General features: G+C 39.2%; 1 protein-coding gene across 1 annotated transcript; it reads left to right on the forward strand.

The window, feature by feature from the left end:
• The first annotated feature begins 223 nt into the window (after window positions 1-223).
• On the forward strand, window positions 224-2,326 carry TKPR2 (NAD(P)-binding Rossmann-fold superfamily protein). Its single transcript, XM_086825636.1, has 6 exons — window positions 224-396; window positions 517-689; window positions 823-1,014; window positions 1,393-1,555; window positions 1,689-1,878; window positions 2,012-2,326. The coding sequence occupies exons 1-6, from the start codon at window positions 294-296 to the stop codon at window positions 2,154-2,156; spliced, it is 966 nt and encodes a 321-aa protein (XP_086681762.1). The 5' UTR covers window positions 224-293; the 3' UTR covers window positions 2,157-2,326.
• The last annotated feature ends 10,511 nt before the right edge of the window (window positions 2,327-12,837 follow it).

Consider the following 12,837-nt stretch of genomic DNA (forward strand, 5'->3'; position numbering starts at 1 on the left):
GAGAGAGAGTAAATAACTGACCAAGTGCATAATACAGTGAGAGTCAATCATTGACCAAGTGCATACAGTGAGGGTCTGTTTTCGTGAGACTATGATTGAGTTACAAATAATTATTGACCAATGCATATAGTTGTATCTGTTTTCTTGACAAGAGTGTGGGATGTCACCAGTTATTTCAAAGAGGCCATGAAAATCATCAAGCGATTGTTTGGTGTGAAAAGGCACAAAAAGAGTGTGAGCTTGCCAAAGCATAAGTAGTAGAACAACAACAAACCCTTGCACACAAGGGGAGCATGGAGGTGTGCGTAACGGGAGGCACGGGCTACATAGCGTCCCACATCATACACACCCTTCTCCAAAAAGGCTACTGCGTGCGCACCACCGTGAGGAACCCAGGTGAGCAGACTGTGTGTGTGCGTGTGCGCGCGCGCGCGTTTTTTCCCCATTTCCGCCAAAACCCCTGCTTGCTCACAGTTGCCTCTCCCTCTCCTTCCTCCTCTGCTTTATTAAAACCAGACGATTCCGGAAAGCTTTCCTTCCTTTGGAGCTTTCCAGGAGCCACAGAAAGGCTCCGGATCTTCAAAGCAGACTTACTAGAAGAGGGAAGCTTCGACGAAGCTGTAGCGGGCGTGGAGGGCGTCTTCCACGTTGCATCGCCGGTAATTGTGACCGATCTGGAAAATCCGGAGGTAATTTATTTGCTGCGTAAGATGTTTAAAGCGGAAGCTTAATCCACGGATGTCGCCATTAATGTGAGCCTAAACTCAGATGTCTTGGATTAATGGTATAGGAAACCCTAATCTCGGCTCTTGGTTTACATAGAAAAGCTTTCTGGAACCATGCTTGAAAGGCACGATCAACATACTCAATTCTTGCTCCAATTCACCATCTGTGAAGAGAGTTGTCCTCACGTCTTCCTGCTCAGCTGTCCGATATGACTATAACAAACAAGAAAATGATCCTCCTCTTGATGAATCCTCATGGAGCAATCCTGACTATTGCAAGCATTATCAGGTTTACACTCTTGTTTTTCACTACCTCCTTTTAAGATTAAGATCTATGCGAATTTATCCTTAATCTCCTTTTAAGCTTCTTTATAGGCCTCATAATCATAATTACAATGTCCCATTTTTATCAGGTTTACACTCTTGTTTTTCACCACCTCCTTTTAAGATTAAGATCCATGGGACTTTATCCTTAATCTCCTTTTTATAGACCTCATAATCATAATTACAATGTTCCATATCTATTGTGAGAATGTCTACTCTAGGCAATACATCGTTTTTGGGTGACCCCTTTAGTTTGAAGAGAGAGAAATCATGTATGCCTACAAGTTTACCTTTCCTTAAATACTATTTAGATCCAAATGTGTAATCCTTTCTTCTCGTGTAGCTTTGGTATGCATGGGCCAAAACACTTGCAGAGAAGGAAGCTTGGAGGATCGCGCATGAGAAGGCACTCGACCTTGTGGTGGTCAATCCCTCCTTTGTTGTAGGCCCAATTCTTTCCACCATGCCCACAAGTACCATTTCCTTGATTTTGAATCTCCTAAAAGGTAAGTAGGAGTATGAAATAAATTTAGGAAAAAGTATAATCTACCTTTCTCAATAAAAAATTACATTACTCCAAAATGGGGCACTCCCATGCATATGATAATATATGTTCTCTTACAGTTCTTATTTTGACAGGAGATGCAAAGATGTACCCTAACTCCAAAATGGGCTATGTGCACATTCATGATGTTGTGCTTGCTCACCTTCTTGCTTATGAAAATCCATCTACATCAGGGAGGCTTATTTGTTCCGGAGATGTGTATCATTGGCGAGACATCATAGCCATGCTTAAAAGAAAGTATCCTATGTATCCAATCACTACAGTGTGAGTTTAACGAAATAATATTGCATTAAGAAACTATAATGTTTAGTATTGTTTCCAGCATTGTTGTTTTTAATCTTACAATGCTTGTAAACTTTCATTATGCCTCATATGTAAGTGGAACGTTTTGTTGTAGATGTGGAAAAGAGCCAGGCAACGACATTCCACACAAAATGAATATGACAAAATTGCAAAAAATGGGGTTGCATACCATCAAGAGCCTTGAAGAAATGTTTGATGACTGCATCACAAGTCTAAGGATGCATGGTCTTTTAGCTTAAGGAAGCTATAGAACTTGTTATGCTATGCATTATTACATTGTTATGAGAATGTATTTTCAATCCTTTTTAAAAATATTATTCTACTCTTAGATAATTCGAGGACGCCTCGATTATCTTTTCGTCATGAAAAATTATATTAATATTATGGGTGATATCATTTGAAATATTAATACATTTGGTGCACATTGACGTATGCTTGTGACTTTCTATATTTGTTGCACTTAGTTTGTATGACAGGGCGATTTTGGAGTGATTATGCCTACTGTTGATGAATACGTGTCATGATGGTTTATATGTCTATAAAATAATTGTTTACCAATTTATTGTTGTATATTTTATAGGTGAAGAGGACTCACAAGATTGAGGTGAAAACGCATAAATTATTATTTTTGGAAGGCATTCATTATTTTGGATAAGCCTTGTATATATGGACTAGCTGTGCATATGTATTATTTATTTTTACAAGCTTAGACTTGAAGCATAGACTTATTTTGTGAAGCTTAAAAGCTTTTCTCTAGCAAGCTTCTAGTCCCAAGTAATATAATATTTAAGAGCTCTCTATTTTGGATAAAAGAGAGAGCGCCGTGCAAGAAAAAACACAACTTTTATATTTTTGGAGACTATGGCCTATTTTAGCAAATACTCATGTGTAGGGAATAGGTCACACACGCAAGGAGAGAAAGATTGCATCCAATTTTTGTGTCGTACACAAGAGCTAAGTATTTTCATGTGTTACTTTTTAAAGCTTGGTTTATGTTGAATTTATAGTAGTAACTTGAATGGTTGAATAACTCTTTTGCTTGAGATAATGTGTTTCACAAATTCTTAGATGGGGATCCTTGTGTCAGTGGTATCACGGCATGGACTAGGTTAATTTGTGGAAAAAAATGAAAATGATTGAAGAAATTAAAGGTTAAAGACAAAAATTGAAGAGTATAGGTTTTTGTAACCATTGGACAATAACCAAAGGGCAAAAAAGGTAAAAAATCACTATTGTTTACTCAAAACCACTCAAGAATCAAAAATAACTTTTCAATCCCTTAATATCTTCTTAATAGGATGTCATAGATTGCGTTTAGCAAGCAAAGGAGGTGCCAAAACTGCTCAAATCTTATCAAAACAAGCTATTTCATCTTCTTCACATCATTAAGGACTATGGGTGGCTCATTTCAAGCTATTCTTCTTTCCCATATGCACCTACTTTTAGCTATTGAGGTTTGATTAATTGGTATCACGGCATGGACTAGGTTAATTTGTGGAAAAAAATGAAAATGATTGAAGAAATTAAAGGTTAAAGACAAAAATTGAAGAGTATAGGTTTTTGTAACCATTGGACAATAACCAAAGGGCAAAAAAGGTAAAAAATCACTATTGTTTACTCAAAACCACTCAAGAATCAAAAATAACTTTTCAATCCCTTAATATCTTCTTAATAGGATGTCATAGATTGCGTTTAGCAAGCAAAGGAGGTGCCAAAACTGCTCAAATCTTATCAAAACAAGCTATTTCATCTTCTTCACATCATTAAGGACTATGGGTGGCTCATTTCAAGCTATTCTTCTTTCCCATATGCACCTACTTTTAGCTATTGAGGTTTGATTAATTGTGATTAAGTTGTATAATCTCAAAAGTCCAAAAAGGTTACTTTCAGTTATTGAGGTTTTGATTAATTGTGATTAAGCTCCAAAATCTCAAAAGTTCAAAAAAGTTCAAATCCTTAAATTTTAGAGTTTTTGATGGTCAAATGAGTTGCTGTAAATTTCTTCTGGGTAATCAGAGGTTTAGCCAATAATTTCAAAATTATCACAATTTTTAGATTTTTTCACTAATTTTTCGGGATATGAAACTCAATTTTTTTTCTTACTTTGAGCATAAAAAAGGCCCAAAAATAATTTTAAAAATCCCAAATAAATCTTTTTTTTCCCTAAAAGTTTGCCTTTAACTTTGGGAACCAGAATTGACGTTTTCAAGTGAGCAAAGTGTGAAGCTTAATTTTGACCATATTTAACCTATGCTCAAGCTCATATACTCGCATCGACTCCATTGACCATATTTAACCTATGCTCAAGCTCATATACTCGCATAGACTCCATTGGAATTATTGTGTTGTTAAGAAAGACTCGAGTTCGATGTCCTTTGACAGAAATTTTTTGTTTATCTTCAAGCCATCTCGGGAGTGTTGAGCTAAATCAATTTGTGTGATTTATTTAATCATTTGTAAACTATTTATTACACTTTCTTTATTTATTTATCTCTTTGCATAAAAATAGTGGGCGTGGAGGAGGTGTTCCATATTGCATCGCTGGTAATTGTGACCGATTGGGAAAATTTGGAGGTAATTATTTGCTTAAGATGTCTATAAAAAAATCTTAATCCTCAGGTGTCACCATTAATTTGAGCCTAAACCTAGAGATCTTGGATTAATGGTATAGGAAACCCTAATCTTGGCTCTTGGTTTGCATAGAAAAGCTTTCTAGAACCATGCTTGAAAGGCATGGTCAACATACTCAATTCTTGCTCCAATTCACCATATGTGGAGATAGTTGTCTCGCGTCTTCTTGCTCCATGCCTTTCAAGCATGGTTCTAAAGAAGAATAGAACAAACAAGAAAATGATCCTCCTCTTGATGAATCATCATGAAGTAATCCTGACTATTGCAAGCATTATCAGGTCTACACTCTAGTTTTTCACTACCTCCTTTTCAGATTAAGATCGATTTTGCGAGTTTATCCTTTTAAGCTTCTTTATAGGCCTTATAATTGCAATGTTTCATTTTTTGCATGTAATATCTATGTGAGAATGTATATTCTAGGCAATACATCATTTTTGGGTGGCCCCTTTAGTTTGAAGAGAGAGAAATCATGTATTCTTAAATGCCCAGATTCATTTATGACTGAAGAAATAATAATTTCGTGATTCTAGAAGGATTTTATCTTAAAAATAGAATATCTTGATTTGTACTTTGTATTTCATAATTTCTTTTTACAAGTACGTAGATCCGTGCTTTATCTATATTCTGGTGCGTTTATATGTTTTTTTATAGAGATTTGAAAGAATAGACATTTTTTAAGATTTTAAGAATGTGTTTAGATTTATTATTTTAGAGAATAGTGCATTACAAACTTTCCTTTTTTTTGTGATAGAGCTTCTTCTTCTCTTTAGGTCATTTCTTCTTTCCATAGCTCATTTCTCCTTCTACTTTCAAATTTGCATCTCCAAATAGTTTTTATTTTCCTCCATCTCCAAACAGGTTGTATTTTCCTCCTGTTCTATTGCACTTGTTCTACAAAGCTAGAGAATGAAGAGTGATTTGATTTTTTGGTGCCATTTTCTTGGAGCCAACAAACCATTTCCCTCTTTATTAATCTTGCTATCAAGGAAAGACGAAACAAAGAGACAACAGAGAGCCAACACAAAGAAGCAACAGATAACAAAAATGGAGGTTAGTAATGTTTTGATGTTGGTTATGTTCAATTGAGTTCTATAAGTTATGTTTTCCTGTTGGTTATGTGCATTACTATTCATAAATAATAAAGTTAATAGTAAGATATGTTTTACTATTGGTTAATAATAATAATATGTGCATTACTGTTGGTTAATAATAATAATATGTGTTAAAGTTGGTGTTAAGTTACACATATGTGTTAATAATCATGAGATAGTGATGTATCTAAGTGTTTCTAGTTTTATGATGTTTTAGGAAGCAAGAAGATCTAAGAAGAGAAGTATACACTTCCAGCTAGATGAAGAGTATGCCCCATTGTACAAGAAAATTGAGGTTTCAATGATGAATCCATCGGTGATGCAATTACACAGACTAGCAGGCAAAAAACATATAGATATTTGGGTTGATGGGTCTATATATTCACCTGATCCTATTACACAACAATCTCCCCAATTATCAAGACTAACATTATTTATCAAGTATGTTTGTGAGGGTAATGCAGGGTTACAGGGTTATATTTGGAGACTTGCAACCCAAGCCCATGTTTCTGCACAACAGATCATGAAACGTAATAGATCATTGTTGGCAAAACAAGAAGAGAACAATGTTTTGCAAGATTCTATACATGACATGGTAATGCAAAATGCCAGTTTGATTAACCAGGTTAATGATTTATAGGCTAGCAATAAGAAAATGAAGACAATGCTAGAGAAGACTATCACTTATGGGCCCACAATGACACGGATGGTACGTGAATGCCAAAGGTCATATAAACCTATGCACATGTTGGCAAAGACAGGTGGACAATACAGGCGAAGGATCTATGCAAAACGTGATAACATGCAAAAGATGTTTAGCAATCTAGAAAATGAAAAGGTACTCACTAAAGATATGGTGAAGTCCGCGCTTCAATGCCCAAAGTTTAAGTCAGTTGTTGTTGGTGATGAAGTTATCATACAATGCTTACAAGAGGTAAGTGATTCCTTCACATCAAATGATATGCAAGGAATATGTGATAAGGTAGGGATAAGTTCTCAGTCTTATGGCATGATATACAAACATTTAGATACAAGGTTTAAAAAAGTGTTGCAAAAGAAAAGGGTATTTCCTCTTCCTAAAACATTTCATGTGGTGTAAGCACGACAATCATTAAATAGTAAGGTGGAATAATTAATTAGTGAGCCAATGCACTTATGTCACAGACATGTATGCAAGTATGGGTCAAAGGAAGTGCCGTTTATCTTGCACGCAAATAACAATTTCGTATTAGATGTATGCAAGTTACAATCTCTAATTTTATAGTATATCGGTTGCAGAATGTGGAGGCAAGCTAAAATTTATTTTGAAGCTTGATGAAAATGAGGTTATCAAAGGTCAGAAGTTAGAACGTGTTATATAACAGTGTGAGAGGAAACAATGTTGTTGGAAGTGTGAGCGGCCTCTTCTTGAGTGGGATGGATTTGTGGTCGTGTGAAGGTGGAATGATGGTGGGGGGTGTAGGAGTGACCTCTTGGCATGTGGGAATAGTGGGTATGGGTCTTCGTTTGTTATGAGGACTGTAACTTGGCCAGAGGCTAGCTGTAAGGTCACCATCCTTGCATCTCGGTGTTGCACCTATTACTTCCCTTTGAAGGGATTATTTCCAATGTGGAATAAAAGCGTAACTGTGTCTAAGCAATGAACATTTTGTGATACCACTCTTGTGCCTGTGGGCAGGGGTGTCTTGCAAAAGGTTCCCCGAGGGAACACCATGTTTCATGAGACATCAAATTGTAGTTATCCCCTGTGTCTATAAGAGCTAATTTTTGGACGAAGCTTGCCAGGTGGTCTTTCCTAACCACAACCGAGCAAGCTTCACCTCCCATTCTTCCTCTTCAAGGTCGACCACTTGGGCCATATTGACCATGATTTGTTTCTAACAAAGCTTGGCTTGCCTTGCCTTGGCCTCTTGTTGGATGGTTTCATATTCTCATGGTCCTTTTTGCATTTTTTCTTATCGTGGATGGCTCTTAAGGTGGCTTCAGTCAGAAGGCCATAGTAGCATTTTAGTTTGCTACCATTGAAATAACTAGCCATTTCAACACCATCAAGTGTCGAAATGCGCACAACACCTTGTGTGGTTATCTCAGTGTGACTAGGAAGGGTCCTAAGCCACTGAGCTTGAGTTTTATTTTGTGTGTCTGTTTATTGAATAGGAGGACCATATCGCCCTCATTAATTTGTTTGTCTTTTAGCTGGTTGTCAAACCATTGTTTACGCCTTAGTTTTTCAACAATCATGCTGTATACAGCTAGAAGGTGTGTCTCATCGAGCTTTTTGAGCTAAAAAAGGCATCAACCTAAGACATTTCCTGTGAGTTTCTCTTGTACTTTGATGTGTAAGATGGGGACCAAGAATTCCATTGCCATGACCGCTTCACCATAAGTTAAACTGAAGGGGATGGCATTAGTTGCTGCCTTGTAGGAAGTTTTATAAGCCCAAAGTGCTATCAACAACTTTTGTTCCCAATCGTTTGGTTGGCCTCCACAATTTTAGTTAGAATGGCACACAAAACTTTGTTCATGCTCTCAGCTTGGCCATTCGCTTGGGGGTAATAAGGGGAGTACTTTCTATGTGTGACAAGGAACTTTTGTAAAAGGAATGGGATTACCTCATCAATGAAATGTGTCCCATTGTTGCTCACAAGCTCAAGGGGACAGCCGAAGTGTGTGATAACTGATTCATAAAGGAATTTGGCAGTCGACCGCGCATCAGCTTGGGTGTATCTAGTGCTGGACTAATGGGTTCTATGAAGTCAGTGTCCTAGTTTTCAAATGGTTGTTAAGGACACTTCAAGGTTTAGGGGCATGCTGTCCTTGAAGTAGGGAATCGTCGCACGTTGGCACTCATCGCACCACTTGACATATTCTATTGCATGGGAAGTCCATCTTATGTTCACATGGTTGGGCTAGCACACATCCAACAACAAAGGCGGAGGCATCGATGTGGACATGAAAGATAATGTCCCAATTGGGGGACCTAAGAATTGGAGCACTTGCCAAGGCTTTCTTGAGTGTTGTATAGGCTTGTTAGCATTCCTTTGTCCACTTGAAAATTACCAATAGTCCATAAAGAGGTCGAGCTATATCAACATACATAAAAATGAATCGCCTATAGTAGCCGACATGTCCCATGAAGCGTTGGACTCCGTTAAAGTTGGTGGGTGGAGGAAACTCAAGGATGAGCTGCTCTCTGCTATCATCTGTGGGGCTGCCTGGAGACAATGTGATGCTACTCTGGCTGTTTCTACAATCTTCAGCCTGGTAAGAGCCACTTTACTTTTTTCATTGTAACTAGTGACATCATCGAAGTATTCCTCCATTGCTTCGATCCACTTTTCTACGGCCTCGCCTAAGTGTTCCCCTTCGCCCTTGAAGGGACCTGGTTGAGAGTTGTGTAGAGCCTTGCGAACGTCAGGGTCATCCGTTTGAGGATCTGGCTGTCTAGCATTTGCACGTCTCATGATTCTGCCAAAACGATACATCGTTAAATTTTCTATTCGACTTCGTTTTGAGATTCTAAGACTTAAGAAGTTAAAAATTAATTCATTCAACAAGGTGATCATTCTTCTATTGATTCACGACATATGTCCTGAACTCAATGTCTAGTGCTCATAATCACTTGGACAACTGGAATCTTCGCAAAATATTATTTATGTACATAAGTTTTGTAATATATGCATAGAGCAACATGGCTCCAAAAGTCAATGCCTCAATTGCATACGCATAAAGTGGCGATACTGCGTTGTGGACATGCCGTGATATAATTGTGTCCTTACCGCCCCCCATAGGTGCTACAATCCTACTCCTCGGAATAAAATGGTTAAGAAGCCTGAAAATATGACAAGTGATTCTAAAATTGTAACGCCTCCGCTACGGCTGCGTCTTCCTCAAGCCGCCATAGCCTAGGCGTGGAGAAGAAGAGAGGGTGGAAGTCGGTTCACCTCCCAACCACATAATGACGAGTTAGGGTTTCTCGTTGGGTTTTATACCAAAACCCTGGCGTGTGTCCACACCTCCTAGCCCGGCCGCCCATCTTACTTAAGAGCCGTGCTAACTTAGATGTGTACACACATCGACCAAACCCTAACGCCCATTAACCCCTGAACCCCGCTAGCACTAATAATACTCTCGAGACTCCGAAAGCTATTAACTTATGCTAGGGTTCGACTTCCGTAGGACCATAGTCCTGACATTACTCCCCCCTTCGAAAAGAGTTTTCGTCCTCGAAAACAAAAGTGGGGAAACGTTTCCTCATCACACTAATGTTTTCCCAAGTGGAGCCTTCCTCTGGACGGTCCTTCCACTTGATAAGAGCTTGTTTCCGAACTTGGTGGCGAGTACGTAACATGTGATAATCCAATACTCTTTCTGGTTCATGAGGCAGTATTGGGGGTTCCACATATTCTACCAAGAAAGAATCATCCACTGGGCTTTCATGACCCATAAGGCGTTTCCTCAAACGGCTTATGTGAAAGATGGGATGAACCTTGGAATGTGCTGGTAACTCAAGTTTATAGGCTACTGGGCCCACCTTCTTGAGTATCTTAAATGGTCCACAAAATCGGGGCGACAATTTTGGTACGGGACCCGTTTTTAAACTGGTGGAGTTTTCTGGTACCTTCAGAAACACCCAATCACCTTCTTGAAAGTGAAGTGGCCTACGTTTCTGGTCCGCAAACTTCTTGTAACGATCTTGTGCTTGACGAACATTTAATCGTGCAAGGCGCAACATATCCATATGGTCTTGGATAAAATCCTTAACCTGACTGATTTTCTCATTCGCCAGTCCCACCGACACTGGTGAACGTGGCTGAAAACCATACATCAACATGAAAGGGCTAAAGCCTGTCGAGACATGCTTTGCACTATTGTAAGCAAACTCAAGAATAGGCAAATAAGACTCCCAATCAGATTGTTTTTTGCTGACATATGCCCGAAGCATATCTTCCAGCACTTGATTAACCCGTTCAGTCTGACCATCTGTCTGCGGATGATCAGCTGTACTAAGGTTCAACATAGTACCCAACTTACTGAATACTGCTCGCCAAAAATGGCTGTTAAACTTGCGATCGCGATCACTGACAATATTGGATGGTAAGCCATAAAGTCGGTAAACATTCTCCACGAAAAGGCGTCCCAATTCTGGAGTTGTAACTGTTTTCTTAGTAGGCACAAACCGACAAAGCTTGGTTAATCGATCCACGATTACCCAAATGGCATCATGTCCACGATTCGTTGTGGGCAAGCCCGTTATAAAATCCATAGATATACTTTCCCACTTGCCGTCAGGAATCTCTAATGGATGCAGTAACCCGCCAGCTTTAAGACGTTCTGCTTTGTTCACTTGACACTTCTGACACTGCAGAACATAGTCAGTAACATCCTTGTGAAGTCCAGGCCAATAGAAATGCTTTCTTACGAGAGCATACGTTTTGCGAATGCCCGCATGACCTGCACTTGGACTATCATGACACTCAAAAAGAATTTGGCGCCTAGTGTCTAAGTCCAATGGAACACAAACTCTCCCCTTGTGGAGTAAGTATCCATCATCGATGGAAAAGTTTTTCCATCGCTGTAGTTCATCTTGTGATAAAGAAGAACCATGTGTGGAAGAACTGGAAACACTACCGTTTGAGTGAGAGGGACCCCTCATTTGAACATGATTCCACACCTTTGAGTATGTTGAATCCTGCTTGCATTTGCCTCGTAAAGATTCTAACAATTCGCTTTTCAACTCTGTGAATAGCAGCGAATTAATCTCCGGCATACGACTCAAAGCATCAGCTACAATATTGTAACGTCCTTTGCGATAGCGTAGCTTGCAATCATACTCCTGAAGGATCTCAGCCCATCTGGCCTTTCGACCCTGCAAATCTGTTTGGTTCATAAACCACTTTATGCTTTCGTGATCAAAAACAAGCTCGAATTGCGCACCATATAAGTAATGTCGCCATTTTCGTAAGGCATATATGATGGCAAAGAGCTCACGCTCATAAGCTGAGTAGTTTTGTTGAGCACGATTGAGCTTCTTGCTCTCATAGGCAACAGGATGACCATCTTGAATGAGAACCGCACCCACTGCCTTAGCACTGGCATCCGTTTCAATCACAAATGGTTTTTGAGGATCCACAATTGCCAAGATGGGAGCTGTAGCCAAAGCAACTTTAAGCTTATCAAAGCTACGTTGTTGCTCCTCACGCCATTGAAAGGTAATTGCCGCACCTTTCAATTGATCAGTCATGGGAGCGGCAATCTTTGCATAACCGTTCACATATTTGCGATAAAATCCTGCCATTCCCAAGAAGATTTGAAGTTCTTCCTTACTTCGAGGTGTTGGCCATCGCATAATAGCATCAACCTTACTAGCATCCATAGCAATTCCGTCTGCAGAAATTACATGACCTAGGTATTGTATGCTATCCTTGAGAAATTCACACTTACTTTCTTTCGCGTAAAGTGCATTCTCGCGTAGTAACTGAAAAACTTTTCGTAAGTGTTCCAAATGCTCTTCTAAAGTCGAACTATAGACCAAAATGTCATCAAGAAAGACAATGACAAATTTGCCTAAGTACGGCCTTAGTACGCTATCCATAAGCGTCATAAACGTTGCCGGGGCATTAGTAAGCCCAAACGGCATAACCAAAAACTCATAGTGTCCAAAGCGAGTTCGGAACGCAGTCTTGGTTATATCATCAGCGTTAATACGCACTTGATGATATCCTGAACGTAAATCAATTTTAGAAAAATACTTCGCACCGTTGAGTTGATCAAACAACTCATCTATCTTAGGTAGCGGGTATTTGTTCTTAATGGTTACCGCATTCAAGGAGCGATAATCCACACACATACGCATGGATCCATCCTTTTTCTTCACCAAAAGAATGGGCGATGCCCATGGTGAAGCACTATGGCGAATGAAGCCCTTACTAAGGTAGTCAGCAAGCTGACGTTCCACCTCAGCTGCTTCAGTCGCACTAAGCCTGTACAACGGCTTACTAATTGGTTTGGTGCCCGGAACGACATCAATGCGATGAGGCAAAGCTCGTTCGGGTGGCAAACCCTCTGGTAATTCATTAGGAAAAATATCTTTAAATTCTTGTAACAGTTGTTGCAAAGACAAAGCATTAACTGGTTGCTTAAGATTATTTAAAGAGATTTTAGAAGAAGGTAAAGAGAAAGAAGGCATCGCTGAGGA

Source organism: Cibotium barometz, chromosome 32 (genome assembly GCF_041138505.1).
Source record: "Cibotium barometz isolate CiBa-2024 chromosome 32, ASM4113850v1, whole genome shotgun sequence".
Classification (NCBI taxonomy): Eukaryota; Viridiplantae; Streptophyta; class Polypodiopsida; order Cyatheales; family Cibotiaceae; genus Cibotium; species Cibotium barometz.